The sequence below is a fragment of the Panthera onca genome, chromosome A2 (assembly GCF_046562875.1).
Source record: "Panthera onca isolate mPanOnc1 chromosome A2, mPanOnc1 haplotype 2, whole genome shotgun sequence".
NCBI classification, from domain to species: domain Eukaryota; kingdom Metazoa; phylum Chordata; class Mammalia; order Carnivora; family Felidae; genus Panthera; species Panthera onca.
The window spans coordinates 168655455-168675530 of NC_138340.1; the positions used below are offsets into that span (position 1 = coordinate 168655455).

General features: G+C 46.4%; 1 protein-coding gene across 3 annotated transcripts in view; it reads right to left on the reverse strand.

Annotated features, from left to right (window-relative positions):
• PTPRN2 (protein tyrosine phosphatase receptor type N2) overlaps window positions 1-20076 on the reverse strand; it is an 812735-nt gene that overhangs the window by 706395 nt on the left and 86264 nt on the right. For all 3 annotated transcript variants that reach the window (XM_078436952.2, XM_078436943.2, XM_078436944.2), the window contains exon 2: window positions 17848-17898. In XM_078436952.2, the coding sequence (XP_078293078.2) occupies window positions 17848-17898 (51 nt within the window). The remainder of the gene's footprint in view (window positions 1-17847; window positions 17899-20076) is intronic.

Consider the following 20076-nt stretch of genomic DNA (forward strand, 5'->3'; position numbering starts at 1 on the left):
ATGTTTCCAAAGTGTTCGATTTTAATGCGAATATGTCCGTGCACTATTTGTAGAATTTATTTTCGAAGCAACACATGACAAACAAGAAAAGCAGAGGAAGACCCCAGTGACTAACACTTTCTCTTTTTTTCCATAGCCTATTCCTTTTTTTTTTTTTTTTTTTTTAATTTACGTATTCTCAAGTTAGCTAACATACAATGTAGTCTTGGCTTCAGTAGATTCCTGTGATTCATCACATACATATAACACCCAGTGCCCACCACCTTAATGCCCATCACTCCTTTTCCCAACCTCCCCAAACCCCCGCCCCCTTCAACCCTCAGTTTGTTCTCTGTATTTAAGAGTCTAATGATTAACACTTTAGTTTTTTATACAATTAGACTTGGTACCACCCTCTTTTATCAAAATAATTCCAAAGTGGGCTAGAGTAACAATAATGCTCTATTTCTCACACTACGTGGTGGGCTCACTGGTGTGTACTTTCTTACACTCACGTTATTTGAGCATATTGAACATTATGTATAAAGATTTTAGAACAGGAAAGACAATGTGCTCAAATGGAAGAATTTTAGAATGAGCTATGGTGTTATCTTTGGGGTAATTTTTTGTGTGTACTTTATTATTTATTTCCAGATCTTATAGGTTATAGTTAGGAAAAATAAAACTTTTTATTTTAAAAATCCATTTAATAGATGTGAGTAGAAGCAGTGAGAACTTATACACTATGACTTAGTACAAAATTATGCCTTCCTGTTCCTTCCTTGATCTCTAACAACTTCCTTCATTCTGCCAACTGTTACTGATGATTTCTGCATATCAGGTTAACATCCTAGCCCCAGAATACAAGGACATTCCCCAATCTCAGGAGCTTATGAGGAGTGGGTGAGCAAGGGCGCACACGCTGCTGTCTAAGAAAAGAGGAGGAGCCGATTCTAAACCAACCAGGACTTCTGACAGAGGAGATTCTGGGTGTCACCACTGCAACATTCATGAAACGATATGTGTCAGCTAGAAAATTACAAGTAGAGGACACATCTTTTATTTCTAATAAGTTTAATTTTTACATGAGCTTCACACCATGACATCCTTGTCAAGCCCCCAGGAGTGCTTTAACCTGGCGGCATGTCTCTGGAAAACCAGGGCACTAGAAAGTTCCGGAGACCATCACCATGTAGTCTGAGAGATAATTTTGCTTTACATTTTATGGATAATATGTGTATGGTGGCTCCTAAAACATTTGGTTCTAATTTTCTACTCCCCAAACAGCTATTCAGCTTTACACCAACACACATAAGTGTCTGAGTTGTTAAATGTGCCAAATTTTCTATTAAGCAAAACGAAACAAACAAAATCTTTTTTTTTCCCACGCAAAAATCTTTAAAATCTCAAAGTGTCCTTTCTACACGTTTCTCAAAATGTAAATAGATTTAATGGCTCTGGTACTGTGAACTGTAGAAAGGGCACTTACTGTCCACATACAACACTTGACGCTGTATCAGAAAGGGAGGATAGAATAGGTTTCAGCGTGTGGCACTGTCCCTCCCAGATCACAGACTTGTAGCACCTTGACCCACAGAAAACGGGGGCAGATACGGCCGCAGCGCAGCACAGAAACCGTTTTGGACGAGGACTCGCCTTCGGGTCGCACATCAAACGAAAGCTCCCCGGGGAAAAAAAACATGAGCTTGGACAGGCAACCCTACTCTTCCCCTTCCCACCTCCACTCCTCAGGACTCAACACAGACTCCAGCTCAGGTATAGCATACGGGAGGGCTGCCAGGAGGCACAGGCTGGCCCTGTAATGGGCAAGAAGAGTCACTTCTACCTATTTACACACTGCTCCCACGCCGCCCCCCTCCCCCAATAAGTGAACCACACTCATCACACCCCTTCTTGGGCATTCCCCCTTCCTGTGACTTCCCAAACTGCAACTATCAGAATCCATGCTTACACCGGTTTACAATCTGGTCACAAGATGTAGGTAGGGTCCCTAAGCAGGTTATAGAAGTGCCTTTCTGCGAAAAGCACAGTCAGTTCCAAGTCCTGCCAGGTCAGCCCTAGCCCTGACCAAGATCAGCTACCCCAACAGGGAGGGAGTGTGAGTGAGGGTTCACAACCTCCCGTGTGCCAATCCTTGGCCAAGACAGAGGAAGTACCGGAAGGCAGCGAGTGAGTGAGGCCAGGCCGACAGGGAACAGGACAGGTGAGTGTCCAAGAGTACTTTGTGGGTGGGAACCTAATGGCAGAGGCAAGAAGGAGGGTGGCCAGGCAAAGAGTGGTCTGATTCCATAAATGGTCCCCATTCCACCAGCAACGCTCTCACAAACCCAGGGCACTTTCCTGAAGACAATGAGCTGGGCTGACTCAGGGAAAGGCACAGGGAACAGCAGGAAAGGATCACTCATTCAATGGTTACCACTCATCTCCAAGATGTCGACTTCCACGTCAGAATGCAGATTGTCAGGAAATCAGTAAATACTTCCTACATGCACATTATAACTAGCAGAAGAAAGGTAGTACTTGAAGACTCCTCAAAAATCTTCAATCCAGGGGCGCCTGGGTGGCTCAGTCGGTTGAGCGGCCGACTTCGGCTCAGGTCATGATCTCATGATCCATGAGATCGAGCCCCGCGTCGGGCTCTGTGCTGACAGCTCAGAGCCTGAAGGCCGTTTCAGATTCTGTGTCTCCCTCTCTCTCTCTGACCCTCCCCCGTTCATGCTCTGTCTCTCTCTGTCTCAAAAGTAAATAAACGTGAAAAAAAAATTTTTAAAAAAATCTTCAATCCAGAAGAGAAGTTAAAACACAAACCTCAGGGCGCCTGGGTGTTTCAGTCAGTTAAGCATCTGACTTGGGCTTAGGTCATGATCTCCCAGTCCCTGGGCTCAAGCCCCATGTGGGGCTCTGTGTTGACAGCTCAGGGCCTGGAACCTGCTTCTGATTCTGTGTCTCCCTCTCTCTGCCCCTCCCCCTCTCACACTCTGTCTCTCTCTCTCTCAAAAATAAGCATTAAAAAATTAAAAAATTAAATAAAAAATATAAAACACAAACCTTGAAAAATACTCAGACATTGAGTGCCGTGAATAGGACAAACCATTTTTGGTGAGCAGTGGAAAGAAGGCAAGACCAGAGCACGAATGAGTGGGGAGGTGGGTAACTGGGGGAGGGGATGGGATTGGAGCAGTGCAGAGACAACAGAGAAATGAACAAGACAAAGGGAGGTCACCTTAAAGTAACCCTGAGGGTTGGAGCCACCTGGTAAATGACCTCAAACGCTCATGCTGGCTTCAGGAGTCTAACCTCATTCCATGGGAAGAGGGGCAGTTGAAGGTCTCAGGCTAGGAGATGACAGCTGCAGGGTGAGAGTAGAAAGGAGAGCAAGGCAGGCCACCCAGTCAGAGGAGAATGAGGCAAACGAGGGGCACAGGCCACAGTGGGAATGGAAACCAGACAAACAGAAGACACTGCAGAGGAGAGCTGGCAGGAACAGGGGTTTCTATGCACAAGGTCCCCCAAGACTGGGGCGCACAAACAGGAAGGATGACTTAGAAAAGCAAACTCAAATAATTCTGGCCATTTAAGAAAAAACTGGTAAGTGTTCCAGAAGCGCCATCTTAAGGGAAAGACATTACATCAATCTAGAACAGGTAATAGAAAAGAGAGTTTATGTGCAGCCATACAAGTAGCCTAACTATCAGGAAAACAGATTTCTAAATTCTGTTTTCAGTGGATTTGTGGATTCTTTTTTCAGTGGTCAAGTGTTTTCCTAAATGGAAAACAACCAAAATCAGATATTCTGTCCTAAAAATAAATTCCAAAGGTGTAATAATCAACTATTCTTTACATATGTAAAGAAAAAACGAAAGCAGAATTATAAAGATTTTTTAAAGATGATGCTTATGCCGGGAAGTGAGATGTTCACTTTCATGCATGCCATGGGGGCACGAATTAAGGCCACGTTGCAGAAATTGGTTTTCCAGCACGTCACATGCCTCAAAAGTCCCACAGCCCATGCTCCACTAATCTGATTTATAAGAATATTTTATAGGAAAATGATACAAAATACTAAATAAAACTTCAAGCACAAAGCTCTTTTCTGTTATGATATTTATATTAACTTAAAACAATAGTGAACATAACTTAAATATTTAAAAAAAGAAATGCTTTTATAAGGTTATGTTATACTCACGTTTTGAACATTAGGGAGAGGTTAAAGAGGAAGTCTGCAAATGGTTTTAGGAGCATCAGAAAATGCAGGCGGTTGAATGCTACCTGAAAACTCAAGACACATCGCTGCAGGTAGACTATGAAGACATTTGCACAAAATGGGGAGAGGAGAAAGCCAAAGGCAGCACTGCTACACTATTAACGAGACCACCATGAGTGGTGCCTGCTATTTTCGGGCTATTTTCCATTTTTCACATCTCTGACATGAGCAGATGCCCATTAAAGGATGAGAAGTGAGAGAGGGAGACTAACAAGGCCCAAAAGGAGGAAGGGGAGGACACAAGTCCAGGAGAGGCACACAAGTGTGGGGTGAGCCTCAGGAGAGGCACCGGAAGCTGAGCCTGTCAGAGCTGGGGCCCACCGACCGAGAGCACACGGGGGAAGAAGTGCAAGTTCACGTCCTCTGCTTGGAGGAGGTAGGAAAACAGAAAGAGGCGGTGAAACAGCCGCAAAGTCACTCGGCCTGTTCTGCTCTCTGGCCAGTTGGCTAAGGCTAAATCACACTGTGATGACGGCTCAGTCTGCCCGTGCCAACACCGGATTTTCCTGCAGGTCTACAGGTCTGCTGCAAGGGATGGAGCCTTCCCTCTGGGACCCGGCAAGACGAGTCTCCTGAGACATCACAGGTTGTGGCAAAAGTAACAGCCATGTGTGTAGTGGCTGCACCAGCACTCACTGTTCACTCCCTACGGGGAACCACGGAAGGGTGCTCCTCCCTAGAGGGGACCACGGAAGGGTGCTCCTCCCCCCAGCCGAAGCTCTACCATGGCGGGAACACATCAGCTTCCCCAGGTCCCTTCTCCGTGGAAGGAGCAGATTATCGTTAAGAACTGAGGACACAGCAGGAGAACCACGCTTCCTGAAAGAAATTGCTTCGCTGACCCCAGGCAAATGGGCTCCCAGAATACTTAAAACACAACACGGATTACAAATGCCCCACTATGTGGGCACACAACAAATTAGTATAACTTTCCCCCTGAGCTTCAGAAATTTGTCAAGGCAACAAGCGTCTCCCAGTGGGTCCAGTGCAGCCTGGGTCACTGAAAGCTGTCCTCTGCAATTAGAGGGTTACCGAAAAGTGAAGAGTTTTAGAATATTCAAACCTAAATTTCTTCCTAGTTTCTTGAAGTCTCCTGGTTTGCCTCATTTGCCTTCCTGGCCAGCTAGCTCAGTGAGGGCCCGCAGTGGAAACATACCTGACGAGTGAATGGATAAAAGAAAACATGAATGGCCACCAGTTGTCATTCCCACAACACCGGGAGTCTTCACAAGAGACGTCAGCCGCAGCCTTGAACACAAGCGCTGGCACACAACTCTCACACATTAACTCCCAAAAGCGTGTTTCCAGAATCGTCCAAGGAAAGCAAGTGAATGTCATCGGTGAAGATCAAAACCCACAAATGTGGCCTCTATACCTTGCTGATAAAATGATCTCTTTTTTTTTAATTTTTTTTTAATGTTTATTTTTGACAGAGAGAGACAGAGCATGAGTGGGGGAGGGGCAGAGAGAGGGAGACACAGAATCCGAAGCAGGCTCCAGGCTCTGAGCTGTCGGCACAGAGCCCGATGTGGGGCTCGAACTCACAGACCGCGAGATCATGCCCTGAGCTGAAGTCGGACGCTCAACTGCCTGAGCCACCCAGGCGCCCCAAAATGACCTTTAAAAGGCCATGTTCCTCAACATCTTTATCCGGAATTTCTAACACCATGAAGTTGTGATTTATCCAGACAAAACTATCATCAAGTCTGCCTCCTCGGAGTCTGGAAGCCCAGTCAGGATGAGCAAAGAACCACTACTTCAGTAACCCCACAGGGCTGCCTCGTTACCCAGATAGCATGGTCAAAACAGGAGCATCACCTCCCAGAACAAGTAGTGAAGGGGCGCCTGGGGGGCTCAGTTGGTTGAGTGTCCAACGTCGGCTCAGGTCATGACCTCACTGTTCCTGAGTTTGGGCCCTGCGTCAGACTCTGTGCTGACAGTGCAGAACCTGCTTGGGATTCTCTCTCTCTCTCTCTCTCTCTCTCTCTCTCTCTCTCTCTGACCCTCCCCTGCTCACTCACTCTGTCTCTCAAAATAAACATAAAAAAAAACAAAAAAACAAAAAAAGTAGTGAAAAGGGTTATCATGAAGCTGATTTTTTAAAAAAATTATATGGAAACCCTGTTAAGCTCCCTGAAATGAGCCTTAGGAGCTGGGAGATCCTAAACACCAAGCGTGTCTTCCCAGTGAAGCAGCGCCTTCCCCACAGAGCCAGATGCAGCCAGGTCTCCTCAGCCAGAAAACCTCCTTGGCCGGAGGCCTCGGCTGTCCGGTTCCCACAGAGGCCAGGGGCCCCAGGGTGTCCAGATCCCACAGGGCCCCAGGGGCCCCAGGGTGTCCAGATCCAACGGGGGCCCAGGGGCCTCAGGGTGTCCAGATCCCACAGGGGCCCAGGGGTCTCAGGGTATGCAGATTCCACAGGGGTCAGGAGCCCTAGACTGTCCAGATCCCATAGGGGCCAGGAGCCCCAGGGTGTCCGGATCCCACAGGCTTTCCCAGGCTCTCGGGGTGGTCACAACTCATATGGCATAGGTTTCACTGCTACTACCTCATCTCTTTCCAAATACACTGTACTTTTTCATCATCCCCCACTTGTCAAATTAAAGCTTCTTCTTTTTCTTTTGTTTTCTTTTTTTAGAGCAATAAAACAGAAGAGCTCAGTCTATCAAATTTTCCACAGCATGCTGGGCACCCCAGTAGATCACGACCTGCAGTTGACAGGCCCAGCTTGTGATCACTAAACACGAAAATGAAAATAAAAAACTGTTCTGAGCACTTCCAACAAAAATATTTATTTGGTCTGCTCCCTTCACACCTCAAGACACAGAATCCGAAGCAGACTCCAGGCTCTGAGCTGTCGGCACAGAGCCCAATGCGGGGCTCGAACTCACAGACCGCGAGAGTCTCGGAAGGAAAAGAAGGACAGAAGGAAGGAGGGGAAGAGAAGATGGAGGGGAAGAGAAGAGGGAGGGAGAGAGGTTCCTTCACGTGCTCGTGGCTCAGAGCCCTGGCCCACTGAGGGCCAGCAGCAGCACCCCAGGAAGGGCCAACACGAGAAAGAAGCGGGGGTATGCGGCCTGAGAACTGACACCAGCTGACCTCTCCCCCAGATTCGGCCTCAGCCCCACTCTACACACAGTGGGGCCCACTGAGGCTCTTTGTCCACTGACAGATACTGTTTCTGGAGCTGGAACACCGTCCTGGAGACGCGGGGTGCTGCCCCCTCCCCGCAGGGCCCCCCCGCCAAGCCTCAACCTCTGGATCTGTGGGGCCATTCTGTGTGCCGGTTCTTGTCCAGGTCCCTGCTCAGTACTACCCCACCCCACCTGAGACACCTGACACTCCTACCTCGAAGCTTCCATGTGAAGCCAGAACAGGGGTCTCCTGCATCGTCAGGGATATACCCCCGTGGGAGCTGAGGGCCAGCACCTGACTCAGCAGGCCTGAACCTTTGAAAGGTCTGCCTTTCAAAATCAGCTCAGCAGACTCTGAAATGTCTTTCTTAGGTAAGTTTTATTACAAAAGTAACACAAGATTGCTTTTTTTAAAGATTGCTTTAATACATAAAGCAATACAAAGATCTTGAAACACAAGTTGATCTCCCCCATATATATCCTCCCCAAATTGCCCCTAGTTCCCCCAAAAGACACATTCTTCCTTCCGGTCATCTGCTGGGGGTGGGAGTGGGGGAGCACTCCCAGAAAACAGAATCATATTATAACCACTACCCTGCAACTTACTTTTTCTATTTATCACACAAGGGACATTTTTCCTGGTCAGGAAACAGACAGACACTTAACTCATTTTTTAAGTATCTATGTAATATTCCATACTATAGACCCAGCATAAGTTATGAAACTTCCCATATCAGTGGATTTACAGGTGTTACAGGTTTTGCCAGTATAAATACTGTGGCATACCCTCGCTTTTATATACGTGAATCCCCAAAACAAATCAAGTTATCAGTATATTTTTCATATAATAGATATTGCCAGATTACATTCCAAAAGACTGTAACCAACTCATGTGCTTACTAGCAAAGTGCATCTGGGCCCATCTCCCTGAGCCCTCACCAGTGCCGGGTATCATTCATCATGTGAATGTTTGGCAATCTGCAGGTAAGCTTTATACTCACATTTCCCCTAAGTAGTACTGAGGGTAAACACATTTTCATACAGTAAGTGGGCCATTTTCCTTCCTCCTCTGCAAACTACTATTCACATCTTTGCCTGTTTTCCTATTCAATTATTTGCCTTTTTCTTATAGGGTGTAGGGGCTCTTCATAATTCAGAATAAGAACCTCCGGTCCACTGACATGTTGCTAAATGGTTCTCCCAGTTTGGTTATCTTGTTTTTTGTTTTTTTTTTCAATATATGAAATTTATTGTCAAATTGGTTTCCATACAACACCCAGTGCTCATCCCAAAAGGTGCCCTCCTCAATACCCATCACCCACCCTCCCCTCCCTCCCACCCCCCATCAACCCTCAGTTTGTTCTCAGTTTTTAATAGTCTCTTATGCTTTGGCTCTCTCCCACTCTAACCTCTTTTTTTTTTTTCTTCCCCTCCCCCATGGGTTTCTGTTAAGTTTCTCAGGATCCACATAAGAGTGAAACCATATGGTATCTGTCTTTCTCTGTATGGCTTATTTCACTTAGCATCACACTCTCCAGTTCCATCCACATTGGTACAAAAGGCCATATTTCATTCTTTCTCATTGCCACATAGTATTCCATTGTGTATATAAACCACAATTTCTTTATCCATTCATCATTTGATGGACATTTAGGCTCTTTCCATAATTTGGCTATTGTTGAGAGTGCTACTCTAAACATTGGGGTACAAGTGCCCCTATGCATCAGTACTCCTGTATCCCTTGGGTAAATTCCTAGCAGTGCTATTGCTGGGTCATAGGGTAGGTCTATTTTTAATTTTCTGAGGAACCTCCACACTGCTTTCCAGAGCGGCTGCACCAATTTGCATTCCCACCAACAGTGCAAGAGGGTTCCCGTTTCTCCACATCCTCTCCAGCATCTATAGTCTCCTGATTTGTTCATTTTGGCCACTCTGACTGGCGTGAGGTGATATCTGAGTGTGGTTTTGATTTGTATTTCCCTGATAAGGAGCGACGTTGAACATCTTTTCATGTGCCTGTTGGCCATCCGGATGTCTTCTTTAGAGAAGTGTCTATTCATGTTTTCTGCCCATTTCTTCACTGGGTTATTTGTTTTTCGGGTGTGGAGTTTGGTGAGCTCTTTATAGATTTTGGATACTAGCCCTTTGTCTGATATGTCATTTGCAAATATCTTTTCCCATTCCGTTGGTTGCCTTTTAGTTTTGTTGGTTGTTTCCTTTGCTGTGCAGAAGTTTTTATCTTCATAAGGTCCCAGTAATTCATTTTTGCTTTTAATTCCCTTGCCTTTGGGGATGTGTCGAATAAGAGATTGCTACGGCTGGGGTCAGAGAGGTCTTTTCCTGCTTTCTCCTCTAGGGTTTTGATGGTTTCCTGTCTCACATTCAGGTCCTTTATCCATTTTGAGTTTATTTTTGTGAATGGTGTGAGGAAGTGGTCTAGTTTCAACCTTCTGCATGTTGCTGTCCAGTTCTCCCAGCACCATTTGTTAAAGAGACTGTCTTTTTTCCATTGGATGTTCTTTCCTGCTTTGTCAAAGATTAGTTGGCCATACGTTTGTGGGTCTAGTTCTGGGGTTTCTATTCTATTCCATTGGTCTATGTGTCTGTTTTTGTGCCAATACCATGCTGTCTTGATGATTACAGCTTTGTAGTAGAGGCTAAAGTCTGGGATTGTGATGCCTCCTGCTTTGGTCTTCTTCTTCAAAATTACTTTGGCTATTCGGGGCCTTTTGTGGTTCCATATGAATTTTAGGATTACTTGTTCTAGTTTCGAGAATGCTGGTGCAATTTTGATTGGGATTGCATTGAATGTGTAGATAGCTTTGGGCAGTATTGACATTTTGACAATATTTATTCTTCCAATCCATGAGCAGGGAATGTCTTTCCATTTCTTTATATCTTCTTCAATTACCTTCATAAGCTTTCTATAGTTTTCAGCATACAGATCTTGTACATCTTTGGTTAGATTTATTCCTAGGTATTTTATGCTTCTTGGTGCAATTGTGAATGGGATCAGTTTCTTTATTTGTCTTTCTGTTGCTTCATTGTTAGTGTATAAGAATGCAACTGACTTCTGTACATTGATTTTGTATCCTGCAACTTTGCTGAATTCATGTATCAGTTCTAGCAGACTTTTGGTGGAGTCTATCGGATTTTCCATGTATGATATCATGTCATCTGCAAAAAGTGAAAGCTTGACTTCATCTTTGCCAATTTTGATGCCTTTGATTTCCTTTTGTTGTCTGATTGCTGATGCTAGAACTTCCAACACTATGTTAAACAACAGCGGTGAGAGTGGGCATCCCTGTCATCTTCCTGATCTCAGGGAAAAAGCTCTCAGTCTTTCCCCATTGAGGATGATGTTAGCTGTGGGCTTTTCATAAATGGCTTTATGATCTTTAAGTATGTTCCTTCTATCCCGACTTTCTCAAGCGTTTTTATTAAGAAAGGGTGCTGGATTTTGTCAAAGGCCTTTTCTGCATCGATTGACAGAATCATATGGTTCTTCTCTTTTTTTTTTTTTAATTAATGTGATGTATCACGTTGATTGATTTGCGAATGTTGAACCAGCCCTGCATCCCAGGAATGAATCCCACTTGATCATGGTGAATAATTCTTTTTATATGCTGTTGAATTTGATTTGCTAGTATCTTATTGAGAATTTTTGCATCCATATTCATCAGGGATATTGGCCTGTAGTTCTCTTTTTTTACTGGGTCTCTGTCTGGTTTAGGAATCAAAGTAATACTGGCTTCATAGAATGAGTCTGGAAGTTTTCCTTTCCTTTCTATTTCTTGGAATAGCTTGAGAAGGATAGGTATTATCTCTGCTTTAAACGTCTGGTAGAACTCCCCTGGGAAGCCATCTGGTCCTGGACTCTTATTTGTTGGGAGATTTTTGATAACCGATTCAATTTCTTCGCTGGTTATGGGTCTGTTCAAGCTTTCTATTTCCTCCTGATTGAGTTTTGGAAGAGTGTGGGTGTTTAGGAATTTGTCCATTTCTTCCAGGTTGTCCAATTTGTTGGCATATAATTTTTCATAGTATTCCCTGATAATTGTTTGTATCTCTGAGAGATTGGTTGTAATAATTCCATTTTCATTCATGATTTTATCTATTTGGGTCATCTCCCTTTTCTTTTTGAGAAGCATGGCTAGAGGTTTGTCAATTTTGTTTATATTTTCAAAAAACCAACTCTTCGTTTCATTGATCTGCTCTACAGTTTTTTTAGATTCTGTATTGTTTATTTCTGCTCTGATCTTTATTATTTCTCTTCTTCTGCTGGGTTTAGGCTGCCTTTGCTGTTCTGCTTCCATTTCCTTTAGGTGTGCTGTTAGATTTTGTATTTGGGATTTTTCTTGTTTCTTGAGATAGGCCTGGATTGCAATGTATTTTCCTCTCAGGACTGCCTTTGCTGCGTCCCAAAGCGTTTGGATTGTTGTATTTTCATTTGTTTCCATATATTTTTTAATTTCTTCTCTAATTGCCTGGTTGACCCACTCATTCTTTAGTAGGGTGTTCTTTAACCTCCATGCTTTTGGAGGTTTTCCAGACTTTTTCCTGTGGTTGATTTCAAGCTTCATAGCATTGTGGTCTGAAAGTATGCATGGTATAATTTCAATTCTTGTAAACTTATGAAGGGCTGTTTTGTGACCCAGTATATGATCTATCTTCGAGAATGTTCCATGTGCACTTGAGAAGAAAGTATATTCTGTTGCTTTGGGATGCAGAGTTCTAAATATATCTGTCAAGTCCATCTGATCCAATGTATCATTCAGGGCCCTTGTTTCTTTATTGACCGTGTGTCTAGATGATCTATCCATTTCTGTAAGTGGAGTGTTAAAGTCCCCTGCAATTACCACATTCTTATCAATAAGGCTGCTTATGTTTATGAGTAATTGTTTTATATATTTGGGGGCTCCGGTATTCAGCACATAGACATTTATAATTGTTAGCTCTTCCTGATGGATAGACCCTGTAATTATTATATAATGCCCTTCTTCATCTCTTGTTACAGCCTTTAATTTAAAGTCTAGTTTGTCTGATATAAGTATGGCTACTCCAGCTTTCTTTTGGCTTCCAGTAGCATGATAAATAGTTCTCCATCCCCTCACTCTCAATCTAAAGGTGTCCTCAGGTCTAAAATGAGTCTCTTGTAGACAGCAAATAGATGGGTCTTGTTTTTTTATCCATTCTGATACCCTATGTCTTTTGGTTGGCGCATTTAATCCATTTACATTCAGTGTTATTATAGAAAGATACAGGTTTAGAGTCATTGTGATGTCTGTATGTTTTATGCTTGTAGTGATGTCTCTGGTACTTTGTCTCACAGGATCCCCCTTAGGATCTCTTGTAGGGCTGGTTTAGTGGTGACAAATTCCTTCAGTTTTTGTTTGTTTGGGAAGACCTTTATCTCTCCTTCTATTCTAAATGACAAACTTGCTGGATAAAGGATTCTCGGCTGCATGTTTTTTCTGTTTAGCACACTGTAGATATCGTGCCAAGCCTTTCTGGCCTGCCAAGTTTCAAAAGAGAGATCAGTCACGAGTCTTATAGGTCTCCCTTTCTATGTGAGGGCACGTATATCCCTTGCTGCTTTCAGAATTTTCTCTTTATCCTTGTATTTTGCCAGTTTCACTATGATATGTCGTGCAGAAGATCGATTCAAGTTACGTCTGAAGGGAGTTCTCTGTGCCTCTTGGATTTCAATGCCTTTTTCCTTCCCCAGTTCAGGGAAGTTCTCAGCTATTATTTCTTCAAGTACCCCTTCAGCACCTTTCCCTCTCTCTTCCTCCTCTGGGATACCAATTATGCGTATATTATTTCTTTTTAGTGTATCACTTAGTTCTCTAATTTTCCCCTCATACTCCTGGATTTTTTTCTCTCTCTTTTTCTCAGCTTCCTCTTTTTCCATAACTTTATCTTCTAGTTCACCTATTCTCTCCTCTGCCTCTTCAATCCGAGCCGTCATCATTTCCATTTTGTTTTGCATTCCGTTTAAAGCGTTTTTCAGCTCCTCGTGACTGTTCCTTAGTCCCTTGATCTCTGTAGCAAGAGATTCTCTGCTGTCCTCTGTACTGTTTTCAAGCCCAGGGATTAATTTTATGACTATTATTCTAAATTCACTTTCTGTTATATTATTTAAATCCTTTTTGATCAGTTCATTAGCTGTTGTTATTTCCTGGAGATTCTTCTGAGGGGAATTCTTCCGTTTGGTCATTTTGGATAGTCCCTGGAGTGGTTCAGACCTGCAGGGCACTTCCCCTGTGCTGTGGTGTATAACTGGAGTTGGTGGGCGGGGCCGCAGTCAGACCTGATGTCTGCCCCCAGCCCACCGCTGGGGCCACAGTCAGACTGGTGTGTGCCTTCTCTTCCCCTCTCCTAGGGGCGGGATTCACTGTGGGGTGGCGTGGCCCGTCTGGGCTACTTGCTCACTGCCAGGCTTGTGGTGCTGGGATCTGGCGTATTAGCTGGGGTGGGTAGGCAAGGTGCACGGGGGCAGGAGGGGCAGGCTTAGCTCGCTTCTCCTTAGGTGATCCACTTCAGGAGGGGCCCTGTGGCAGCGGGAGGGAGTCAGATCCGCTGCCGGAGGTTTGGCTCCGCAGAAGCACAGAGTTGGGTGTTTGCGCGGAGCAAGCAAGTTCCCTGGCAGGAACTGGTTCCCTTTGGGATTTTGGCTGGGGGATGGGCGGGGGAGATGGCGCTGGCGAGCGCCTTTGTTCCCCACTAAACTGAGCTCTGTCGTCCGGGGGCTCAGCAGCTCTCCCTCCCTTTGTCCTCCAGCCTTCCCGCTTTCTGAGCAGAGCTGTTAACTTATGACCTCCCAGACGCTAAGTCGCGCTTCTGTCGGAACACAGTCCGTCCGGCCCCTCCGCTTTTGCAAGCCAGACTCGGGGGCTCTGCTTGGCGGGCAGGCTGCCCCTCCGCCCCGACTCCCTCCCGCCAGTCCTTGCAGCGCGCACCGCCTCGCCGCTCTTCCGTGGGCCTCTCGTCTGCGCTTGGCTCCGGAGACTCCGTTCTGCTAATCCTCTGGCGGTTTTCTGGGTTATTTAGGCAGGTGTAGGTGGAATCTAAGTGATCAGCAGGACGCGCGGTGAGCCCAGCGTCCTCCTACGCCGCCATCTTCCAACCTCCCCCGGTTATCTTGTTTTTAATTGTGATATTAAATAACATGACTAATAACATAAAATGTGGCATCGAAACCATTTCTAAGCGCACAGTTCCGCAACACTGAGCATGTTCACACTGTTGTGCAACCATCACCACTATCATCTCCAGAACTTTCCATCTTCCCAAACTGAGACTCTGTCCCCATTAGACACTAACTCCCCATCCCCCTTCCCCAGCGCCCACCCTCTACTCTCTGTCTCTATGGATCTGGCGGCTCCAGGGACCTCATAGAAGTAGAATTACAGGGCAGTTGTCCTTCTGTGACTGGCTTTGCTCACATGATGAGCATCATGTCCTTCAGGTGCGGCCATCCTGTAGCAGGTGTCAGGATTTCCCTCCTTTCCAAGGCGGAATGCTTCTCTGTTGTACATCTATACCACATTTGTTCATCCATCCATCTGGCGATGGACATTTGGGTCGTTTCTACCACCTGACTTCTGTGAATGAGGCTGCCGTGAACATGGGTGTGCAAATACCTGTCTGAGTCCCTGCTTTCCATTCTTTGGGGTATTCTTTTGAGATTGCTAGATCATATGGTAAGTCTGTGTTTAATTTTTTGAGGAACCTGGCAGCTGCACCATTGTACATTCCCACCAATGATGCCCTAGGGGTCCATTTCCCCACATCCTCACCAACACTTGATATTTTCTGTTTTTGTTCTTTTACAGTAGCCATCTTCAGATGCGTGAGCTGGTAAGTATGTTTATCTTTTGACATTTTTTTTAATGTTTATTTATTTTTGACAGAGAGAGAGAGAGAGACAGAGCATGAGCAGGGGAGGGGCAGAGAGAGAGAGGGAGACACAGAATCCGAGGCAGGCTCCAGGCTCTGAGCTGCCAGCACAGAGCCCGATGCGGGGGTCGAACTCACGGACCATGAGATCATGACCCGAGCTGAGGTCGGACTCTCAACCGACTGAGCCACCCAGGAGCCCCACTGACTTTCTTTATAAAGTACATTATCCCATGCAAAAATTTTAATTTTAATTGTGATTTCAAAGATCTATTGGACACTTTGAAAATATATAGAAGGTTAATAGGTATATATATTTCTCTCTCCATTCTAAGAAAAGGAAAGGGAGGGGAAAGAAAAGAGAAGAAACCTGTGTCTGACCACAGAACATTCTAGACTCCCCAAAGGGGCCTGCCCTCTGTATCCTTACAGGGCTGCTGGGCCACGCCTCCTTGCCCCACTCGCCTGTAGGGTGAATGAAGTGGCAACCACAGACCCAGACGGTATGTTTTCCTTACTAACTCCCCATCAGCTACTCATAGCACACAATTTTGTGAGATTGGATGATGCCTGCTTTGCTATTTCGTAGACTTTAGCTGTATTAGAAAAAACATCAAATATTGTCTGTCTCCATAAATCAAAGCCTGCATATATATTTACATTTAAATTGCTTTCTTTTTCCAAAGAACTCAAAGCTGTTATCTTACATAATGTTAATATGAGTCCCTGCCAGGAAGGCAAGTTGAGGTTAGGGAAGGAAAACCCCCACGACAGTTGTGATTCCAGGCCTGCTTTTTGTCAAGGACAAAGGAGAGTGAACGAAACTATAGTTTCCATTGTGCTGCTGCCGCTTACATCCCCAATTTAATTAAACATGCACATAGCTATTTTCTTTACAGTCAAACTTCACTGAAGGCAGGTGACACATTTTTACAAGTAAGATTATTTTTTAAAACCTGCTTCCCAGGGCACCTGCGTGGCTCAGTTGGTTAAGCGTCCGACTTCAGCTCAGGTCATGATCTCACAGCTTGTGAGTTTGAGCCCTGCGTTGGGCTCTGTGCTGACAGCTCAGAACCTGGAGCCTGCTTTGGATTCTGTGTCTCCCTCTTCCTCTGCCCTTCTCCCGCTCATGCTCTGACTCTCTCTCTCAACAATACGTAAACGTTAAAAAAAAAAAAAAACCCTGCTTCCAAATAAAAGCTTCACGGGGTACAATCACAAGCAGCCTGGGAGGGGAGGGCAAGGGAGAGGCCTGACTGTGTATAAGAGTTGGAGGCGCTCAAGCTGGCAGGGCCACACGGCTGAACACTCCACATCCTGCCATCACGGAGGTTCTAATGTACTCTCCCCCAGCCTAAGTCACCATTATCACAGTCTGCACAGAACTTCCCCCAATCCCTGAAAACACACACACACACAAAACAAACTATCCGGGGTTGTCAGCAATTTGTCCCCATGGCACATGAGCTAGCAGGACACAAGTATGATTGTTCCCAGCCCTGAAATCCCAGGTCTGGTCCACAGCACTGTTCACTCCAAGGGACACTCAAAGCACCTGGTTTTTGACTTTCAGGCCCTCAAATGTGTCCCATGTGGGCCCAGCAAGGACCAACTGAGCTCAGGGGTGGTCAGGCACAAGGCACCTTTTACTCGTGGAGGGCTTCCAGGGTCTAGGTCCTCTGTGAGCCAGGTTCCACCCACAGACACCCGCGTTTACACAGAGAACAGGGGCAGTCAGAGACGTCTGTGGCAGGCTCCAGGCAAGAACAAAATCCACACCCAAAACACACTCCCTGAACTACCTGGGGAGACCAGGAGCAGTAGGAAAACAGGCGCGCCCCGCACATGGGTCCTCCCACAGCTACCCGGGCCCACCTGCAGACTCCGTGTGGCTTCAGGAGAAGCAGTACAGGGCAAAGCCCCTGTGCAGGTGTTGTACCCTAACCCCTCCCTTAGTATTTGAAGGCCACGACCCAATGGCACACTGCCCCAGATCTGCTGCCATCACACAGCACACAGGTCTCTCCTGAGCAGGGCAGATGTGGTGGAGGGAAGCTCACGTTCCCACCCCTCCAGACCCAGCCACTGGCGGGGCTCAGAGCTCTACCTGAAAACACAAAGTACCAGACATCTCTTCTCTTCCTGATGAGAACAAAACAGGTGGTCTAAAGGATGAACGGCTTCCTGCTGGTGGAGCAAAACTAGGCTGAGGGATGTGGCAGTTCCAGCCGGAGTCGGGGCACCCGATGCCATCACCTACTGTTGTAAAGCTGCTGGTGAGCAGCCGTAAATCCTGGGTACAGATGCAGATGTAGACGCAGACACACACACGTGCATATAAACGATGTGTTCCACTTCCGTTAGATTTCCATTAACTTTTTAATCACGCCCAGAGAAGTTTCAGCTCCACAACTCTCTTCGCGAGCATCAAAGAAAATGAACCTCGCCCAGAATGTTCCCTCCACATGGTGAGCCCCATCCGCGGTTAGCAGGGTAGAGGCAAGCCCACACCCACAGCTGCATGTCGGCTGGGACTCGCACACTTACCATTCACGCAGGTCTCAGACGGTCTGCAGAGGCCATCCTCGAACAAACAGCCTGGGGAGGAAAGACAAAAGAGAAATGAGTCAGCGCTACAAAGAACAGTGCGGCTCTCCAGGGCCATTACAGCCACTGACTCCCGAGTCTCGAAGAAACGACGCGGACACACACAGGCTCTTTGGATCTGACTTCGTTGAGATAATGCAGATGCTAGAAAGCAGCAGGATACACAAAAGAGAACGGCAGGTTAGGAAGAGGTTATTAACTATGAGGGGACCCACCCCCTGGGTCACTGTACAGTCTCTGATTGTTAGTTTGCTCACTGGGGAACTGCTGTAAAATCCACAGAGTTGAAGCATTCCCTGAAACAAATACGGGTTGAGGAAGGCACAAAAACAGGACTGGAGAAGCTACGAAAGCAGCTTCTGTTCTAGAAGCAGAGGAGCAGCATCTAACAGGGGACAGCGCTGCCATGAATTCACAAGAATAAGCAGTTTCACTGTGCCCTTACAACAATTCAAGAGAGAGATATTACAGTCCCCGCGCTCCCTGGGAGAAGCCCACAGGCCCGGAGCACAAACCCAGGGACATGCCCCTCAGTCAGCCACCTGGGCCTCAACTCAAAGCAAAGGGTCTGCTTTCCTGAAGCAACATATAATCTCATGACAAATATCACGTCCTGTCTTTGTCTGGTTGGAACACACATCGCTGCCCACTTCATCCACGAACTGACCGCGTGCTGCTGTCTGTCTGCTACTGCGCCCCTGTTCCCCACTCCCCCTGGCTCTGCCCCCTGGGGCCTCTCATTCACAGGCCCTCCCCACTGAGTACCCACAGCAGGCCCTGTGAGATGGGAAAGGTACAACAGACTGGAAGGAAAACTGCCAAGAACCATCCAAAGGACGGTTAGCCACCACTGAGAGTTAGCGAGACCTGCATCCGATCTTGTTCCCCCAGAAGTAGTGACCCTGAGAAAGGCAACGGGCCCATCCAGTCTCAGTCTCATGAGCAGGACAATCGGGCTGCCTGATCTTTAAGACTCAAGTCCAGCCACCCAGGAGATGGTCTCTGCCGGAAGAACAGATGCAAACCACCCAGGGTCTCGCAAGGAGCCTGGGCAGTCTGGTCGCCCCTCCCACTGCCCCAGGTGCTCAGAGGGCCACATGCTCCCTTCTCTGTGCCCAGGACCATCCCAGCGCATTGCCAGTGCCACAGAAGACCGTGGAGGAGCAGCCCCATGCTCAGGCCCACCACTCACTCACATTAACAACCCTGTTTGTCACATGGAACTTGCAGATGACAGACGGTGAGGAAAGGCAGCAGGAAGAAGCCTTTCCCCACTTCCTGTGCTGCTCTAATCACAGCTGACAATTAGACTCAATTGGAAGGAGAAACGCACCGCAATTAACACTTGAATCTTGACCCTCAACAACCTGCTATCTGCGCGTGCCTCATTCCATCCTTTACAGGGAACTGGTTAAAAAATGCGGCAGAGAGACTTCTACCAGCAGTATTTCAAGTTGTTTATCAGCAGAGCTGCAAGCGTTAAGCATACTCCACCCCACCATGCAATATGCTAATTTATTTGTGTTGTTATCTGCTCTAAAATTAAGAAAGGCCATATTTCACTTTAAGTGTCAGCCACCTACTAACACTAATCACGACCATAAATCATAGAAAGAAAAAGACATCTGTGTGAGACACTTGGCCCCGCCCCGTGCTCTCCATCCGACACACTTCCTTCTCCAGCGGCACCCACCTCCCTCTCCCTTGGCAGGCTGGGCACGGCTCCAAAGTCGATTTGTTCACACAGCAATCTCACAGTCGAGCTCGTGAATGGCCTCAAGACCAGGTGCGACTCCAAAGCCAGGCAGTTAAACCTGTGAAGCAGGCCCGTGAAGCAGTCCATCTTGGTGCCCAGAGCTTACAGCCAGAATTGCTCAGCTTTGACGGTGGTATCCCCCCTTTCCATGAAAACAAAGGCAGCATTTCCAAAATGCTCAAACTGCTCCCTTGGCTGACCACCCAGAGACCAGCTGTGAAGGTGGGAACACCCCTTATGCATCTATCCACAGATTTCCCTCCAGCTTCAGAACGCACACGCACGCTGACAGATACACACAGGCAGACACATCACACGCACTCACAATACACTCACAGATGTGCATACCAAATCTTTTTAGTCCTAATTCTGCTTCCCCTTTATTTTCTCAGAATACTGCGCAAGATTGCGTC